At 41.3% G+C, this 20,925-nt stretch overlaps 1 protein-coding gene across 2 annotated transcripts; it reads left to right on the plus strand.

Moving 5' to 3' along the window:
* Positions 1–101: 101 nt before the first annotated feature.
* LOC124143118 (BRCA1-associated RING domain protein 1-like) lies at positions 102–19,605 on the plus strand. 2 transcript variants are annotated; one of them, XM_046511947.2, is made up of 12 exons: positions 102–180; positions 2,366–2,422; positions 3,225–3,403; positions 5,314–6,380; positions 7,200–7,280; positions 7,725–7,897; positions 8,878–8,983; positions 10,475–10,598; positions 12,254–12,355; positions 13,795–13,916; positions 16,776–17,133; positions 17,900–19,605. In XM_046511947.2, the coding sequence occupies exons 1-11, from the start codon at positions 116–118 to the stop codon at positions 17,115–17,117; spliced, it is 2,418 nt and encodes an 805-aa protein (XP_046367903.2). In that variant the 5' UTR covers positions 102–115; the 3' UTR covers positions 17,118–17,133; positions 17,900–19,605. The 2 variants fall into 2 exon arrangements, with proteins under 2 accessions (XP_046367903.2, XP_046367902.2); XM_046511946.2 differs by lacking the exon at positions 17,900–19,605 and having other exon boundaries at positions 16,776–17,397.
* The last annotated feature ends 1,320 nt before the right edge of the window (positions 19,606–20,925 follow it).

Here is a 20,925-nt window from a genome sequence, read left to right on the forward strand (position 1 = left end):
TTGGTTTTTATTGTTATCTATAAATTTAAACTATCTAAGTAGAAGAATTTTCTGTTTTCACAAATTGTATGAGTTGTGCACTAAGATCTATGTTTACATGAAACGGCGCCAAAACATGGCGTATACGAAAACACTGAAAGCTCTAGATGTTTTGGAAACTTCACTGTCATGCACGCAATGGTAAAATACTTCAACTTTGTAGAAAGTGTTTATTCTTAGACTCACAAAAGAATCAACATTTCCCTTTGTCTTGTCAAGTGTCGGACACTGAAATTTTACGGGGAACATTGACACTGACAGACCCGAGATTTGAGTGTGTGCAGCATATGAATGCTAAAGTCAAAGATGTTAGGCCCCCGATGACAGTTACTGTTGGTGTATAAGTCGACAGAGAGTTGATCATAACCACGACAACAAACAAATTATTGACTACAATCGTGACACACGTCTTAAGTTTTGCACACCTACAGCTTTTGACATGTTTAGGAATTGAAGGGGAGACTGACGAGCTGACCAAGTGATATTTTTATATCATATGTCCACACTGTTAAACTTAGTGCAAATCATCAGGGTTTATGCAATCCACAAATGTTGTGAGTGGGCGTAGAAAACGAATATACTGCATCCCAAGAGGTGCACAATGATCTTCATTGTAGCTACGGATCACATCGAGAGTCATGGGTGTGGGATACACCCAACTCGCCCAAAATCCGTCTCGCCTAAAAAGATTTTGACCCGACTCGCCTAAAAAGATTTTGACCCGACTCGCCTTAAAAGATTTTGACCCGACTCGCCTAAAAAGATTTTGACCCGACTCGCCTTAAAAGATTTTGACCCGACTCGCCTAAAAAATTTTTGAGCGAACAACGGTCGGTTTTTGTATTTTAGAATAAGTATGTAACTATCAGAAATACATAGTAATGCATTTTATACACATAATGTACCTAAATGTTAGTGTTGTAGTCTCGGTCCCAATAGCGTAACCGACTGGGCTCGGACTCACTGACTCAACATGAAGTGCAGATGTAAATATGACAGAAGACAAATTCTATGGATGATACGTTTTTTTATATATTATTTCCATGCTTGTGTATGAATATACTAGTAATTGTGATCATTAGGCCTAACCTAAGTTATATTTGCCAAACGCATACCAAAATATTAAATATATTTTTTAGGCGAGTCGGGTCAGATTGTTTTAGGCGAGTTGGATTTTAGGCGAGTCGGGTGCAACTCATGGGTGTTTGTCATTTCCTCTATCAATCGTGACCACTGTCCACATGATCATGCATTGATTCATTCCATACCTAATTAACATCATTCCTGTGCCTAATAATAAAAATTACTGAATCAAATTTTTTTATTTGAATATTATTTCCCATTATAATCCCGTAAGTTCCATGAATTAAGTTGAAACCGAAAACAGAATATGTTTAAAATACAAATTCTTTCATAAACTTATGCTTGCGATAAATGGCGCCACTGCATGCTATATTTATTTTAAAAATATGAAATATTTTGAACATCACTGGACTTATTATGTGACATTGTGTGTGGGATGATAGTGGAATTGATGACATTCGATGACCTCAGCAACTCTGATGCTATAATGACATTACAGGGCATTGTTTTGCCGATATGTCTTGCAACAAATTTCACATGTGATGTGTTTGTAAATTTGATAGGAGCATATAATCCATTTGTGCTGCACACCAGGCGACTGTCAGCACATGGTTATTTGGACATGTTGAAGCATGTGTAGGGCCTGTATAGATCACTGGCCAGGTTAGAATATATTTACCGTATTCGATGTAATAAGCGCCCAGGGTGCTCTCAAAATTAGATATGGGGGCTCTTATTAGAATATTATTTTGGTGAAAAAAGAGAGTTGAAAGATCGTAAATTTCGTGGTTTATGCTGACAGCCTGAAATGTTTATATACGACAGATATATTTTTCCAGAATTTAATTGCCCATAATTAAGGGTGCATATAACACACGAGTGCTAAGTGGGATTGTTCACTAGCCAATACATTAGCAATTTTGCTCTGGGCGCTTATTAGAGTGGGACGCTTATTATGTCTAATACGGGTATTCTGAAAGAGTGTCAAACAACAAACAAACACCAACATATAGTGATAGTGTAAGTGACAGCAGTGTTAGCAAATAATATTTTAACTTGAAGTCTGTAAATTTTGTTATCTGGCCATAGACAATTGCGATGCATTGAATCGTTACACTCATCATGTTTACCATGTTTAGGAAACATAAAAGATTCCTTGAAATTTAAGGAACTATGTAAGCAGCTGTCATATCTTAGCCTCAACAGGATGATTATTCACACAGGTTTTTATTTTTTTCTGCAGCAAGAAACTTCATCCCACACTGTGTACTCTAGGTGCTTGCGATCACTTATTTTGTCGGTAAGAAATTTTTGAGTATTAAATATGTTAAATTGATTTTAGTTGTGTTATTTTAGTATGTCATATTGAACATGTTAAAAAATACTCAGGTCAACATACTCACAGACCGATATTCAGCCCCAAATCTGCAGCAAGACAAGGTCAGAGGCCAATATTTAGCCCCAAATCTGCAGCAAGACCAGGTTTATATAGACCAGGTCAGAGGCCGACATTTGGCCCCAAAGCTGCAGCAAGACAGGGGTTTATTTAGACCAGTTCAGAGGCTGATATTCAGCCCCAAGTGAATCTCATTAAACATGTTAAAATCAGGTCATAGTTCTTGCTACCGCTAAACAAAGATTTTAGGACATCCCATTACGGGTCACGTCAGAACCATGAAAGAATCCCTGCAATTAATTGCAGATTAACCCCGTGAAGATTCTGGGTAAGTCTTCAGCAATCCATGGGGTTAGTGTGCACCTTGTTGCAGGTACTCTCTCATGCTTCATACAAAACTTGAGTTGCCAAATTCGTAAGCGGTTTCTAACTAGATGGGGTGTCATTGTATCCCAATTACTTATATCAATGCTCATGATGTTAATCACTGGATTGTTTGGTCTGGGCTCAATTATTTACTTCATTAGGTGGAATAATGCTGAGTGCGGCGTTATACAACAAACAAATGTTTTACCTACCTGACGCTACACGGTGCTATAGGTGTAGCGTCAGGTAAGTATAAAAACATTGCATTTAATCAGAAATGCTCATATTTGCAGTCTGTGATGTGGCCAGTGAAAAAGTTTATATTTTTGTTTTTTAACAGTGACTGCTGCAGTTCCTTCCTGGGTGCAGTTTGTCCTGCATGTCAGATACCTGCCCATGTGAAGGATGCCCAGGTGAACAGACAGCTGTCAAACCTCGTCAGTCTCTGTAAGGAGCTGGGGCGGATTCTCACCTGTAATCAAGACAAGACAGAATGGGGTGCCATTACACGAGATGCAGGTACAATAAGCCCATAATAACTTAAGGGGCGGTTGGGTAGCCTAGAGGTTAAAGCGTTCGCTTGTCACGTCGAAGACCCAGGTTCGATTCCCGACATGAGTACAATGTGTGAAGCCCATTTCTGGTGTCCCCCGCCGTGATATTGCTGGAATATTGCTAAAAAGCGGCGTAAAACCATACTCACCGACTCACCCACCCATAATAACTTAAAATTTTTCCAACTACTCAGTTAGCTCGAAAATGAAAGAGTGACGAGTTACCTTCCTGGTCTCTAGCTTCCGGTCTGCCTTCACGGCTCAGAGGCCCATTTCTGGTGTCCCCCGCCGTGATATTGCTGGAATATTGCTAAAAGCGGCGTAAAACCATACTTACTCACTCACTCACTCACGGCTCGGAGGTGCATTCAGTGAGATGTTTTGCTGTTCTCTGCATACACAGCTCAGGAAGTTTCCACAACCTTCGGAAATGTGATGAGATAAGCAATTATGTTAGGATAAGTATAAATGATATTTTTACTCCAAAATACATTATTATCATCTGATGTTAAAGAAATATTACAATCATTATATACACTAATTATGCATGATGACATCATTCATAGCCATGATGATTGCCACAGTCGGTAAATTATAGTTATTCAGAGCAGCAGATAACGTTTTGAGCAATTGAGTTTTTACTCTAGGGTTTCTATCTTAATTGGGTTATTACATTTTTCATTGGGTAACCAATATTTTTTCACTCATCTATTCATCACCCTGTTGGGTTTATCCCAAAATTAGTGAACGTTTTAAGATTAAAAAAAAGTGAAATAATGTTTTTGATGTACATTACTGTTCTAAATATATATAGGCTTGACTCAGAAAGTAAATTAGATCGTAATTGTGTTAAGGAAATTAGCTCCGTTGTATGCATGCTGAAAAAGCTTCATTGGGTATTTACGCATGCTGTTTTTATAAATTTTGGTTTTTCATTTGGTACATTTGTTTCTGTACACAAGGTAATTGAAAGTAATTGGGTTTTGAATAAAAAAATTGGGGGGGGGGGGGGGGGTATTTTACGTAAATACGCTGCTTATTTGTAGCTCTGGTTATTGAAACACTGCTGTGCATGGTTTGTGGACTTGAATGTTTTAATAGTTTTAATTCTGACCATGACATGCAGTAACAATGTCCTAATCATGCTAATTAAAATATTTGCTGGCATACTTGAGTCTTGATTTTAGCTATTATTGATTTGAGAAGGTCATAAGGTGTCTAAAGTTTCGTATGAACTGTGACCATGAGATGAATGAGCAAGGATACTGCTGAATGTTATGCTTAAGCTAGTGTTGGGAAATGGTTTTGGAATCATTAAATAGCCCGGATCCAAGAATGTATATTTTTTCCATTCAGAAAGGATGTTTTACAGCTATAGTGCCCTTTAGACTGGGATACAGTTACCACAGCCACTGACCGCCTCCGTGGTCTAATGGTAGAGCGCCCGCCCGCAGAGTGGAAGGTCCGGGGTTCGATCCCCAGCCGTGTCATACCAAAAGACGTTAAAAGATGGTACTTGTTGTTACCCTGTCTGGCGTTCGGCATTCAGGGGCTAAAACAAGGACTGGTCGGCTCAGTATACAGTGTCTAAGTGGGGTATTCATGTTAAACTGCGGCATGGTCTCTCAAAGGGCTAGCACTATAAATCGGCATCAGTCGGGACTAGTACAAGCGCGCACGCACGCACGCACGCACGCACACGCACACACACACACACACACACACACGTGCATGCACGTCGCTATATAAGTGCAATAATCTTGGACGCGACATTAAACCCCATTTCACCTCACCTCACCTCACCTACCATCCAAAAGCTGAAATAGTGCTGAGGGTGCATGTTCTACGACAAACTTATTTATGTTTATTTTGCAGACCAGTCAATTCAAGATCTGCAAGAGAGCACTCCACAGTCTGGGCAGCTGCGTCACACGTCTAACACAACAGACACAATATCAGACAGACAGACTGTTGGCGATAGTGGTATTAGTAGCTGCAGTGTGTCGGTCAACAATGTCAAGGTCACGGCAGGTCAGGGGGATCAGACACAAGGTGACGGGGCTGGATCTCACGTTGGGAGGAGCCTGAGAAGGAAGAAACCGACATCTAAACCAACCAGATTACGACAGTCTGTGGAAACAGAACAGAAGGATGAAGATGGAAGCAGAGGGGTTGGGTCAGGTCGCAGCAGGTCAAGGAGAGGTCAGAGGAAGACGCAAGATGCACCTATGGAAGATGATGGAGGAGGGAAGATGACAGATGAAGGGCCTGAAAGGAGGATGGGTGATTCCCGGAGTGTTTCTAGAAGCAGACGTGGGAGTAGAAATGTTTGCGAAAAGGAGTTGCAGACGACCTTGACCCAGTTACATGATGATGAAGCTGCAGATGATAATGGAGGTTCTCCTGACGCTGGGGAGGCTGGGCGGAGTCGGAAAAGAGGACGGCCAGGGAAAGGTGTCCAAACACCAGGCAAGGAAGGCAGTAGGAGAAGCAGCAGCAGACAGACAAAGGTAAAACCTGCAGATCAGTCAACAATGACTCAATTCTTTGACTATGATGATGATGATGACGACGAGTTGCCACTATTAGACATGCCAGATGATACTGACAGCAATGTTACAACCAAAAGTAACCCAGGTAAAATTAGCCGCGGAGCCAGATCGGTATCGAAGGAAACAAGAAATGGACATGGAAGACCTAAGAAGCAGGCCTTGTCTAATACAAGCACACCATCCAGTTCAGGTTCATCAGGCCAGTCTGCAGATCAGAGGAAGAAGGGGAGGAAGTGTGTAAAGAGCAAGGAGAAGACCTCGCCTGTGTTCCGGGGGAGCCCGAGGAAGAACGGAAGGAGGGACGTGGATGTTAGCATCGTGGAGTCAAGCACGGGACACATCAAGCGTAATGCCAGGGGGGAGACTCAACTGCATGTTGCAGCCATCAAGGTCAGACTATTTTAAAAAGATGGCTAATAATTTAGTTATTTAAAAAAGAACAGATGCTACTTGGCACTCATCGGCTGGGTCGAATCAGTTTGTCAAATGTTAACGATGTTGTGAGGGTTAGAACAATTTTATGTCTTTCAGGGTGTAACCTCACTATTCAGGCATCTAAATGATTCAGGTTAAGTTGCATCCCTGAAAAGTAATGTACAGTTTAGGCGTTCTTCTTTAGTGACTTTGTTTAAAGAATAGTTTTCAACAACCATAGCACTGATGGTAAAACATAGACATGAGCATTATCATAGGCTGATATCTTAGAAGTACTGTCAGCATGGTACGGTCAATCAGGGAAGTAAGTAAAATTGAAACTAAAAAAATGTTTGGTTTCAAGAGTTCCTTTCCCATGTTGACCTTCACCTGTTGATGATTTTTTTCATTACTGAAATAGGGCTGCCGGGTAGCCCAGTGGTTAAAGCGTTTGCTCGTCACGCCGAAGACCCAGGTCTAAAATATCTACGGCCAATAGCAATTATAGGGTCGCCGCCGCAATCCCATGGTCACATACTGTAGCAGACACATATGTAAGGGTAGCCACACAGCGTATATTGAATTTGTGGAGACAGAAGACCTGCGGCTGCCGTACGGCCTTTAGGGCGTTCCTGCGGTGGCGGTAGGTTTTTGACAAATACCAAGGCAGACGCAGGCGTGGCAGGGGACCATACGGCAACCATGCGGCCAGACTGACGCTTCCGCTAAACCGTTGGATCTCCACGGGTGAGGAAGGTATGAATTTGTATCAACATTTGTCCATCTATGTTCCAGGGAGATGCAGACAGAGTGATGGCATTGCTTGAGTCTGGTGCCGGCCCCAATGTTCGTGACAATGCAGGGTGGACTCCACTGGTATTTCCCCTATTTCATATTTCATGTAGGAAAATGTGTAGGTTTCAAAAGAATTTAACTTTTTGTTTATGGTTGTCAGTTTTCTTAGTGCCAATGTGTTTATCAGACATATATCACCTCTGAAATAAGACCCAGGAAGATTCGGGATAGAATAGGTCTTCAGTAACCCATGGTTGCCGTAAAAGGGGACTATGCTTGTCGTAAGAGGTGACTAACGGGATCGGATGGTCAGGCTTGCTGACTTGGTTGATGCATGTCATCGATCCTGATTGTGTGGATCGATGCTCATGATATTAATCACTGGATTGTCTGGTCCAGACTCGATTATTTACATCTGTGTCATATAGCTTGAATATTGCTGAGTGCGGCATTAAACAACAAACCAACCAACTTGTGCTATCGTTATTAATGTTCAGTACATATTTTGTAATGTCCATCTTGTAGCATGAATGTTGTAACCACGGCCATGCTGCTATTGCTGAGATCTTGCTGAATCACGGGGCGATGATCAATATCCCCGGCATGGATAACGACACCCCACTGCACGATGCCGTGACCAACTACAGACTCGTCGTGGTGAAGCTGCTTGTGTCCAGAGGGGCTGCCACAAGTACCAGGTTAGTGGGATCCTCAAAGTGCTCACAGAATTTCTATGTTATGTTAAAGATGGCCGCCATGGCAGCCATATTGAAAATGACATTTTGGTAAATTACTCACCCTTTCCTTTGTTCAGCATGTAGGGGGTATGTTCCATAACATATGCTTTATTTCCAAATAATTGGACATTTGGCTGTGCTGTTGCCTTTCACCTTCACCTTGATGTTAATCTTGTTTTGTGTCATCTCTGATAGGGGTGGTCGGGTAGCCTAGTGGTTAAAGCGTTTGCTCGTCACGCCGAAGACCTGGGTTCGATTCCCGACATGGGTACAATGTGTGAAGCCCAATTCTGGTGTCCCCCGCCGTGATATTGCTGGAATATTGCTAAAAGCAGCGTAAAACCATACTCACTCTCTCATCTCTGATATGCTGATATGCAAGTCTCTCGGTCTTATTCCTTTGGGGATTACAGGTTAGAACAGGTCCCGAGGAACCTATGCTGCTAATAAGCAGCGAACAAATGGATCGGGTGGTCAGGCTTGGTGACTTAGTGTGGATCGTTGCCCACGATATAAAACACTTGATTGTCCAGTCCAGATGCGATGTTTTAACTCTATGGCCATTTTGCTGGAATAACGTTCAATGCATTGCTAAACAACGGAAAACAATCAGTTCTCTCGGAATTTTGGCCTGATTGCTGATTATAACTTATTCAGGAAGTAGACATAGCCCTGTTGTCAAAGCCATCTGTCTCGAATTTTGACTGTGCAGAGTTGCATCCCTTAGCCAAGCCAGGATTCACCAACCATTGGTTCCTTTTCTCTGGTTGGTTGCCCTGATGGTGATCCTTGTTCTGTCAGCTCCTATCCATGCCTACCTTACACCAAACTGGTGAATGTCTATGAACTACTGTTGCCTGTCTTCTGAAATTAATCAGACGCCATGAAATTACTGAAATACTGACAAAAGCTCCAAACCTCTGGCTGGCTCACTATTGCAGGAACATGAAGGGACAGACACCACTGGACTTGGCCCTAACTGATGAGATGAGACAAGCCCTGAACACACCAGTGTCAGCAGGACCAAGACAGGCGGATGTTTCTATGGTCAGTAGGTGTAGTGTATTGATAACAAGATCATATATCTTTTGGTTGGAATACCTGTATGTTTTTTATTTCCAGTTACAAGATCATGTGAGCCATTTTTTGGTTTTGTTCCCAACATGCCTTGCGCCCCAAGAGTGCTAAGTGAGTGAGTGAGTGAGTTGGGTTTAACGCCGCTTTTAACAGGATTCCAGTTATATCGCGGCGTGTCAGCTTAATGTGGGAGGAAAGCCCGAAGTGATGCAGGTCTCGGACGTTTACCACTTCGGTGAAACCCACGAGCACGGGTATGGTGCTGACAAACCTAGAAACATAATCGAGGCGAACCGGGATTCGAACCCACAATCATAGGTTTCTGGCGTGCCCAAGGGACGCAACTCTGCACAGCGAATCGCGGCGCCTTAGACGACTGGGCCACCCGTGCCCCCAGAGTGCTAAGTAACTTCCTGTGAAGGGAGCATTCATTTTTCCATGTTAACGATGTAACAGTAGGGATTCTGGGTTAGAAGAACTCCCCAGTAACTTGTGCTTACCAAAAGAGGCACCTACATAGTCAATCAATCTTTATTTATGTACTATATATACTACAGTATCCAAGTCATCCAATCAAAATGTAAAATATTCCTCATAGGAAATATGTTTTGAGCCCTACTACTAACAAAGTGTATACCAATTTCCACTTCATTTTGAGCAAAATTGACTGAATAATGGCCATTAATAGATTTTCAGAGATATATCTAGACCTGCTTGAAGGCCGATATTAACCCCAAGTCTGCAGCAGATGTCAGTAAAACTTCCCAATTTATGTTAAGGCTGAAAAAAATAATAGTCTTGGTTCTCATGCACCACCCGCATCATCATAAAGTCTGCTGCATGTTTTGTTTTTATTTCCATTTTCCAAAAAATATAAAAATCTTAATACTTACACACAATGCACAAAAAAAATTGAAAATGGAAACAAAAACGAAATGTGCATTGGACTTTAAGATGATGTGGGCAGTGCCTGAGAACCAAGACTATTACTTTTTTTAGCCTAATATAGGTGGCTTATATCTTAGTATGATGGCTTGGTCGAGGATACTTACAACAGGGCTATTTCATAAAGAGGAATGGCTGTTATGTTGTAATACCACTGAAATTAAGAAAATTAGAACTTAAAACCTAAATCCCAATTTTGAACAATATTATAATTGTTCCCAATTTGCCTTAGTTTGCGGAGCCTTAGTTTGTGTCAACCTTCGCGGGAACAAGAAGGCATGTGGATTTTGAGCTTCACCTGTTCCGGGATTTCGTCGGAGACGATTATGACAGACAAGGCCATGACATAACATCACTCGACTTTTAGTTGATCCATAGTGTCAGGTGGCTGGTTGCATGGCATGTTGTTCTGATGTGGGAGTTTACAGGCCACTATGATGAAGCTGAATGCAGCATTAAACAACATTCACGCATCGCGTTTTCATACAAAGTTTGTAATGCGTATTTCCATTTCAGACTGAACAGGAATATCTGCCTCTGTGCTTCCTGGGTACGGCACTGTCGAGGGACCAAGGCAGGACACTTCACAAGTGTGCATCTATGCTCCACGCTAAGGTCGTAGAGCGTTTTGTACCAGAAGGTAAATAAACTTATTCCGTTTCAGGATACACCAAATGTATAAGTTGACGATATTATCGCAGGCTCTATTTTATGGCGGTATCGATACATCTTGTGATCCACAACCTGTCGACTGTTTACTTAGGCAAATCCAAGCACAATATTTCTTCTCTTGATCGAATACAGGACTTGTTGCGGTATGTCGCAGTTATTGGTAAGTATACATGTTAACTCTTTTATGACAGTTTCTGGAATGTTTTGAAGTGGAATTACACCTACCTCCATTTGAAATTGGTTAGTAATGAACCCATTTGATTGGACAATGTCCCTTGACCCATCCTAGGTCGCATGCATACTGATAATGCATAATCCAAAACAGGAAGTGATGTAATCCACATAACCAACACGTATCACACCACAAAATAGTGATGCCACGATAATATAGAGTTGCTCGCCCTTGAGCCGCTGATGACGGGTGCTTTGTTTTCTGAGCTCTGTAAACTCTGTAAAGAAAATTAGAATCGATCAATCTTAATTGATATGTCATAAAAGTTGACCAAAGTCCAAGAAACTTTTTGCGTATGAAATATTTAATAGGTTGATAAGCATTTCCCACAACAATCCATTATGAATTAACTACCGCAATAATAAAGCGTACCATGCTATAAGTGGGATGTTTTAGTTCACACTGACATATAAGGTGGTAGAGTAGCCAAGGGGTTATGGTGTTGACTTGACATGCTGAAGACGTAGGTTTGATTCCCATGTGGTGCAGTGTTTGATGCATATTCTTGGTGGAGTCCCCTGCCATGATGTGGCTGGAATATTGCTAAGGCCATATTAAAAGCTTTCTTGTTTCTCATCTCTCTTTTTTAAAAATGAGAAGGTAGGCAAACTTTAATTAAGTTTTCAATTTCAATTACCCATCCACTCCAAACCTAGATTCATTATATTACTAAATGAAAGCAATGATTTGAAAAGGTTCTGATTTTTGGTCATGAGGATGGGTTGCATCAAAAAGTGCAAATTTAAAAAGAAAAGTAACTAATATGTTGAACCTACTTTTCACTTGCAAAAATATTTTTAAAACTTTAAAGTCTGTCTGAATTATACATCAGCACTATGAGGGAAATGTGATGTTTCTTGGGCATGTTGAAAAACAAGATCGTGATTGCCTATTGGGCAATAGGCTTGAGTCCCATGAAGATCCGGGGTAGAATAGGTCTTCAGCAACCGATGCATGCTGTAAAAGGCGACTATGCTTGTTGATAGAGGTGACTAACGGGATCGGGTTGTCAGGCTCGGTGACTTGGTTGATGCATGTCATCGATCCCAATTGCATGGATCGATGCTCATGACATTAATCACTGGATTATCTGATCCAGACTCAATTATTTACAGACCGCCGTCACATAGCTGGAATATTGCTGAGGGCCGCGTTACACAACAAACCAACCAACCAACAATAGGCTTGAAATGGTAACTTTTCAGAAGTTAGCTGGTTTAACACAACTTTGACATTTTAAGTTGGTATTTCTGCTATCCAAAATGTATTATTGTTATAAATGCGATGCTTAATTATGTGAGCAAAGACCACTCGCATTTTTCACATATAATTAACGCTTGTGTTCAAGATGTACAGTATGTCTTTCACTGTGTATTTTTGTGTTATTCCAGTGACACACGTGATCACATCGTGTAACCAGCAGGGCCAGTGTCCCCGGACACTCAAGTTCCTGAATGCTGTGCTCGGTGGCAAGTGGATCCTCTCCATAGAGTGTAAGTACTTCTCACACACAGTGCAACTGATCTCCATGGTTCAAACAAACAATACAAAGTACCTAATTTCAGCATCTGCCTTGAAATCAGTCCTCAAAGACTCCTTGATTCTAGGGTTGAAACGATACAGGAAGGTCACGATACACACAGGTCACAATACGATACGTAACACGATATACATATTTACGTCAAATGGCATGGAAACGTCTTGACAATAAATATTTTAGAGCAAGTTCTAAAGGAAAAGGGGCGGTGGGGTAGCCTAGTGGTTAAAGCGTTCACTCGTCACGCCAAAGACCCAGGTTTGATTCCCGACATGGGTACAATGTGTGAAGCCCATGTTTAGTGTCCCCCGCTGTGATATTGCTTGGATATTGCTAAAAGTGGCCTAAAACCACACTCACTGACTCACTCTAAAGGAAAAGCTAGCTGTTGACATGTTTGTAGCGGCTATATTTAGTAGTGAACTTGAAACGATAATTACAACACATCTTGCAATATTTGACTGTCAAAAATTGGGGAGGGAACGGGGGAGGGAAGCATTAAACAAGCAGTATGTAGTTTATTGTAGCAAGTGTATTGTCTTGTAATGATAAAGTAAGAACTTGATCATGTTTCGAATCATTACATAAGACACAATGCACCGATGTATCGTTTCAAACCTCCTTGATTCTGCACGTGTGTCAAGGAACCTGACATTTACCTGAAGTTGATACATTCTGTAACAGTAGACCAATAGCTAAGGACAAGCAAGTTTTCAGCTCCTGTTTTGAAAGCAAATATTGCGTCTTGAACTGGCAACTGAAGTATCAAACATCTACTAATGTGAATATATTTTGGCACCTGTTATCACTAACCTATTGTCAAAAATCGTCCTTTGAAATGACAATTTTTTTATATTTGCCCGATGAGAAATATTGCTGTTTGTGTCAGGTAATCTGAGAGCCCATTGGTCATCACTCGCTGATTTCCCTCTCCCAGGCCATGTCTTGATTCGCTGTTTAAAAATAGCGACTGCACTGCAAAATGTTGTATGTATTGACGGGTGATCGATCAGGGAACATAGTGTATACAAACCTTTGAGGTTTTGACAATGTGTTCCTCCATGTCGGTTTTTACTATTGTTAAATGTGGTAATTTGCATGCGCTGCATGGAGTTGGTATTGTGTGTAAGGAGCTAGAGTAGTCACATGACCTAACATGGCGACGTCCATGGATTCGTCGCTAGCTATCATTCATTCTAGAGTAGTTATTCGAAACTTGGTAAGTTGATGACGTATGAGTGTGATAGCGGTTGAGGCGACAGTTGTATTATGGCGATGGTGTAGTAAAGACCGTTTTGATTGATACAAAGTGTTTGTTGAGTTTGAGTCAAATCTGGGTTGTCAACAAGTGAGCACAAGGCCAGGCGGAGATACAACGCTATTGTGATGTTCCAGGGCTGGACCTGTGTCTGGAGTACAGGCAGAAGGTGTGTGAGGAGGCCTTCGAGGTCCCGGGACCCAGCACCAACCCAGACTCGCACGCTGCAACCAAGGGCAGGCTGAACAGGAGACAGCAGGTGGGTGCATGTCATCATCAGTGTATCTTGTCTTTGTGTATTTATCAATCTCATTAAAATCAGATCTTAGTTCTCGCTGCCGCTAAACAAAGATCCCATCACGGGTCACGTCAGAACGACCTTTTGCGAACTTTGACCGATCATTGAAATGACTAACAAGAAGTCATCATTAGCCAATTAGAAAGCAGCTTCCTCGAGCTTTACGGCACTCGTTTCAACCTGGCGACTTCCATTTCAGACTAAGCTTGAAAAATATGTTGACACAGTTCTCGATGAAAATTTTGAAAACTGAAAAAAAGAACAATCCGGATGTCGAATATATGGTTACTATTGTTTGGCAGTGCTTCCCACGTACTGTGCAACGCCTCCTCCGTTCAAATGTTTATCCTACGGAAGCGAGAGACAGACGATAATTTTGACAGAATCAGCCGTACGGGCCATAACTGTCGTTCGGAATAGCCCGTGTTAACGTTTTCGAGGTTGCATGGTTAGAAAACACATTCCGACTGTCACTTTCATGATCTGGTAAGCTTTAATTGGTCAGATGAAAGGTCGTTCTGACCCGAAATGGAATGTCCTCAGATCTTTGTTTAGCGATAACGAGAACTAAGATATGATTTTAATGAGATTGTGTATTTATAGGACTGAACTCACTTAAGTCTGCAAGAACTAGACTGTCCCCAGTATCTGAGGACCTAACGTGTGGGGAATGGTGGCTGAATGTGTTATCACACTGATGGAGTGGATCTTTGCTCATGCTGTCAACCACTGGTTTGCAAGTGACTCAGTTCAAGACTCAGTTCATTAAAAACGACTGAGAGATATCTTACCTCACAGTAATCAATAGTCAAGCTAACATTTACTGTTATCAAATCCTTGAATGGCATATAGAAGTGATACACATAAGAGAGAGAGAATTTATGGATGTCAATTTTGTTATTGTGAGGAACACAATGTTTTGGAGCATATGCTTACTCCTTCATCAGGTGAACGACTGCTAGGTGAGGTGAAATGGGGTTTAACGTCGCGTCCAAGATTATTGCACTTATATAGCGATGTACGTGCGTGTGTGCGCGCTTGTGCTTGTGCTTGTGCTTGTGCTAGTCCGGACTGTAACTACCCACCCACTACCCCACTCAGACACAGTATACTGACTCCAAGCCGACCAGTCCTTGTTTTAGCCCCTTAATGCTGAGCGCCAGACAGGGTAACAACAAGTACCATCTTTTAACATCTTTTGGTATGACACGGCCGGGGATCGAACCCCGGACCTTCCGCTCACCGGGCGGACACTCTACCACTAGACCACGGAGGCGGTCAATGACTGCTAGGATGCAGACAGTATATATATGTACATGTAAAAACAGTTGTTCCATTTTGTCCATTGCTTATTACCGCTCAGTACCAGTTCTACTCCTGCTTCCATTTGTAAAGCGCTGATTAAGATTGGGCTGTTAATGTTTCCACCTTTGTTATCTTATTAATTACTTTTGTAATTTCAAAAACATTCTGTTCCTCATAATACATTTACATGTAATAAGGGGTGGTCGGGTAGTCTAGTGGTTAAAGCGTCCGCTCGTCACGCCGAAGACCCGGGTTCGATTACCGAAATGGATACAATGTTTGAAGCCCATTTCTGGTGTCCCCCTGCTGTGATATTGCTGGAATATTGCTAAAAGCAACGTAAAACCATACTCAATCAATCAATCCTCATAATAAAGAAGTTGACGCCCATATATTCTCTCACTTATTCACTTCCCTTATGTTCGAATAAGACTATATTTTCTTGACTATAGTATGCCCCAAAGCATAATGCGCACCTTGGGGATGCAGTATTTAGGAAAAAGAGATTTTTCTTACTCATGCCCTTTCAGTTCATTCTAACCCACAGATCAATCCTTGTTATGATAAATACCCTGGACCTATTCTCTACCATATGGGGCACGGGTGGCCCAGTCGTCTAAGGCGCCACGATTCGCTGTGCAGAGTTGCTTCCCTTGGGCACGCCAGAAACCTATGATTGTGGGTTCGAATCCCGGTTGCCCCGATTATGTTTCTAGGTTTGTCAGCACCATACCCGTGCTCGTGGGTTTCACCGAAGTGGTAAACGTCTGAGACCTGCATCACTTCGGGCTTTCCTTCCACATTAAGCTGACACGCCACGATATAACTGGAATACTGTTAAAAGCGGCGTTAAAACCCAACTCACTCACTCACTCACTTTCTACCATAATTTCGTTTGAGTCCTGTTTGAATGGAACAATGCTACAAATAGCCATCCAATCAAATTAAACTCATAAAGTAGAGAAATTCTGTGACATGTTAGAGGTGGAGGGGACAAAACACAGACTTGTTTCGGAATTAGTATACTGTGTCTGAGAGGGGTATACATGTTCAACTGCGGCCTAGCATCTCTGTGGGATGGCATTAGTCCAGAGTAGTACGGGGGCGGTCGGGTAGCCTAGTGGTTTAAGCGTTCGCTCGTCACGCCGAAGACCCGGGTTCGATTCCCGTCATGGGTACAATGTGTGAGGCACATTTCTGCAGTCCTCCGCCGTGATATTGCTGAAGTATTGCTAAAAGTGGCGTAAAACCATACTCACTCACTCGCTCACCAGAGTAGTACAAGCAGCCACACATACAAACATGCATGCACGTCGCTATAGAAGTGCAATAATCTTGAACACGGCAATGTTACCTCATAATCAAGAACTTTGCAGGGCCCACTTGCACAAAGTGATCTTAGCGCTAAGATGATTGTAACTCCCAAACTTTAACATAGGCTTACGTTAATGTTAGCGCTAAGATCGCTTTGTGCAAGTGGGCTCATCATGCTTCACAGTTTTCCTTGTTCCCCAGCTGCCTGGCTTATTTGATGGGTGTCAGTTCTACTTCTACGGAACCTTCCACGAGCCCACTCCCCAGAAGGAGGACCTTCAGACCCTGGTCAAGAGTGCTGGTGGGAAGATCTTCTCCCGGGAACCCAAACTGCAGAATATCGATGACTACGACCAAACGGTGCCCTACCATGCAGAGGCCACCAGTGCCTTGAAGGACTGCAGTGTGTTCATCATTCATGACAAGAGGGTGTCTTACCCTGCCATCCAGTCATCGCGGATGTGTGTGCTGCCTGCCAACTGGATAATGGACTCCATAGCTTCATTCCGACTCTGTGATCCACCGACCACGGGAAGAACATAGCACCATAAACAGATATGTAGGTTTCTTTCACATGTGCTTCAGGGCACTTAGTTAAAATCAGACCTTAGTTCTCGCTATTGCTAAACAAAGATCTGAGGACATTCCATTAAGGGTCACGTCAGAACGACCTTTCATCCGACCAATCAGAGCGTCGCTTACCAGATCATGAAAGTGACAGTCGGAATGTATTTTCTAATCATGCAACCACGAAATATTTAACATGGGGTATTTCAAACGACAGTTACTGGTTTTATGATTTTATCCATACAATCTAGGCCATCTGTAAGCCATTCCAGAATGTTCTTATCAGTTTTAATTTTTTTAATCGAGAATACGTCAAAATATGTTTCGAAGCGTAGTCGCCAGTTTGAAACTAGTGTCATAAAGCTCAAGAAAGCTGCCTTCTGATTGGCTAATGTTGATTTCTTGTCAGTCATTTCATTGGTTGGTCAAAATTCGCTAAAGGTCGTTCTGACGCAACCAGCAATGGGATGTCCTCAGATCTTTGTTTAGCGGTAGCGAGAACTAAGATCTGATTTTAATGAGATTGGAACATGTTAAGCAAGGCAAATTTAGCGACATAAAGCATGCACAAGTGCAATCTATTATTAAAAAATGCTTTGTGCGAGTTAAATCTTTTTTTGTCAACCCTACCCTATCGATCTTTTAACACACTCAGTACCTCTAAAGTTTATTTACCATACATCACCAATCCCTGTTACGTATCATTTGTCATCATCAAACTTCAAGATTATGTTCCATGTTGCTGTTATGTTTTACAGAAATGCATCATTAATTCACCTGGCAGACAGCAGACCGGCCTGTTTCAACCTTGATTAATTTATGGAGTGCCACTAGAGTGCAACCTGGTTTTGTGTGGTGCAACTTGGTTTTCATACTGTGTGGTCAGGCTTGTTGACTTGGTTTATACATGTCATCGATCCCAAGTGCGTGGATCGATGCACATGATATCAATCACTGGATTGTCTGGTCCAGACTTGATTATTTTCAGACCGCCGTCATATTGATAAAGTATTGCTGAGTATGGCGTTAAACAACAAATATTTATCATTAGCTTCCTATCATGATTTCTAAGTGTGCCCCATCTTCTCCAAATCCAGTTTCCTTGTAATCACATCAACTTTTCATAATGTTTGATGCTTATTGACAGTATGTTTCGTACTACTCATAATATCTGGACTTCTTTACTTAAGGAGTTACACCTAGCCTTTGAAAACTTGGAGTCACAGGCACAATTTAGAGAGCAGTGTTTGGTTGTTGTTGTAAAAGTGGCGTTAAACCATACTCACTCTCTCACCATAAGTCCTTAGACAAACAAACTCTCCTAGAACCTAGTTATGTTACGTACACTGTCTATATTGAACATGTGAACTTACCTGAGTATAGTTGTCGAGGACAATCTTTTGTTTGACAAAAACAGGGAATTGAAAAATTCACATTTTATTTACAAGTTTCATAAATAAATATGTTCACATATATATTAATAGGGAAGTCATGAAATCAATCATTCTTTCATAGCAAAATGTTTGTATGCATTATCAATGTAAATGTGGACAGTTTTGCAACACTGTATTTGCTATATTCTATGCAGTCCATAAACCAAGTATTAAAAGGATTGGTGTAGGTCTTTGCCTTGTCATTCACATGGAATCTTGATCAAGTCGGAGAGCGGAAGGTCAGGCTTGATCCCTGGCCGCGTCATTAAGGACTGGACGTTTCTGAGTTGGGTATTCATACCGCAGCAAATCATTGGTCCGGACTACTACAAGCAGCCGGATGACGGACACAATCTCGAACTCGCTTTCACCTCAATAAATTTCCATCAAATGAGTTGGTGTGCATAATTTCAATTTTCTCAGGGAGCAGATTTTACAGTATCGCTCACCTGGCTATTTATGCATGACATTTGCATGTATAATACTGCAAATATTTCGTGGATGGCAAATCTGACAGCATGAATGTGTACTTCTCTAGATGGAAACGGTTCAAGATTTGTTACATTTGTATGTTATGATCCAGGATCTAAGTTTAAAGAGGCATGGCTGGATCCCCAAGGCAAATGCTATTATTCTCTTCATAACAAACAAACTTTATTATTGGGCTGGGATAATATTGGTTTGCATGTCAGCCCCTCCAATTTGAATCCCCCCACCAAATATGGTTGATATCTATCTCTTAGTTCCAGAGAAGATGTTTAAAGCAAAATTACCCCTATTTCGCCCAGCCCATCCATTTGTACAATTTTGAATCAATCATTTTTGGTTGGAAGCATTCTCCGGTGGTGATATCTTTCTCTTAATTCCAAAGAAAAAGTTGTTTAAAGCAATATAGCCAAATTACCCCTATTTGGCCCTGGCCCTCAGTCCCCTGGGGCGTTAGCACTACCGTTTGAACAATTTTGAATCCCCACCACCTAGGGATGCTTCCAGTCAAATTACGCTAATTTCCTATTAGTGGTTCAGAAGAAGTTGTTTGAAAAAATTGTTGACGTATGGCAAACTAAAGGGGCACTGATCTAAAGCAATTCCCCGGGACTGGTTGTTGCCTTTGTTATTGTTTTTTCCCAATGAGTACCCGGATGAAGAGCAGAAATCTAGACTAGTTCGCGACCTCTGCTGCGCCATTCGTAAGCGCATTAGTCATTTTTATGGGTAGTAATAAGGGCGTATGGTCACATTGATCAACAAAATGAAATACAGTTTTCGAGATAATAAGGAAATGTAGGTAACTTTGTGGGTAGCATCGGTAATGATGACGAAGTTTTGATATGTCACTTGCTTGGTAATTTTGCGGTTTTCATTTACACTATTTTGACTTGCAACACAAAGTAAATATTTCACCTGAGCATTGCCTTTTTTAATAGTGTGTATATCTTTTTACTGTCAAAATGTGTAACATTTTCAAATTTATTAAACGCCTAAATATTCAGTTATTTTACAAAGTGACTGAAAAACATTTCCATCTGTATTATTATGATAAATAATTCCAAACATTTTGATGTTTAATGTCATCACCAAGAGACAGAAATGTACTTTTCAACGTAACATTTTCAATGTAGTTTGGCTTCTCATCCTACATAATAATCTGTTGTGATGTTTTTAGGCCCGTTGGATCGTCTTAATCAATTTTAGTCAATCTGGACGGATTTTCAGTCAAAATGCCTGAAATATTTACATATTTTATAAATTGCCTGAGAGAATCATATTTTACAAATTGACGGTAATATATACACGCTTAGAAAGGAAAAAGACTTGTGAAAACAACGTCTATCGCGCATTGAAGAATTTCCCAAACAAGATGTAGAGGAACAAGAACGAAACGGTTCAATGCTACAGCAAATGAAGGAAAACAATGCAAATACCATAATTACAACCTACCAAATTTATGTGTATAATTTTAGGCAGATTCCTTGTTCGAGGAATGTATCCGTGAATATCCACACAAAGGAACAATATCCTACTCGTCTGCAGCTGTACAAAGAAACTTATTCGATGTCACGTGTCTCTGTAACAATCAAATATTTCAAAAGATATATATCGTTTCGGGATAATTATAACCCGTGTTCCTTTCTTTAACTGATCACTTAGATTGTTTCACATAGGTGTCAAGTCTCAAGGGTCGGCTGAGAAAGCCCACGTGACAACTATTTTCATAACGTCCACGGTTCCTAAAAAATCCATTGAGTGATAGATAACAATGAGCAATCAATCAACGTATTATCAGTTAACCCTTTGAACAAAGTATGTTGTCACGCCATGATATGAGTATTTCCTTTGTTTTAGTAAAC

This window comes from Haliotis rufescens, unplaced genomic scaffold (assembly GCF_023055435.1).
Source record: "Haliotis rufescens isolate VD_foot unplaced genomic scaffold, xgHalRufe1.0.p SCAF_10, whole genome shotgun sequence".
Classification (NCBI taxonomy): Eukaryota; Metazoa; Mollusca; class Gastropoda; order Lepetellida; family Haliotidae; genus Haliotis; species Haliotis rufescens.

What these genes read in the sequence shown, in the direction of transcription:
- LOC124143118 (XM_046511947.2), top strand. Translation starts at nt 116, where the DNA reads ATGGCGTATACGAAAACACTGAAAGCTCTAGATGTTTTGGAAACTTCA. An exon ending in GACAGGCGGATGTTTCTATG is followed by an intron (nt 8,984 to 10,474) that starts GTCAGTAGGTGT and finishes TTTCCATTTCAG; the next exon opens with ACTGAACAGGAATATCTGCC. An exon ending in GGCTGAACAGGAGACAGCAG is followed by an intron (nt 13,917 to 16,775) that starts GTGGGTGCATGT and finishes CTTGTTCCCCAG; the next exon opens with CTGCCTGGCTTATTTGATGG.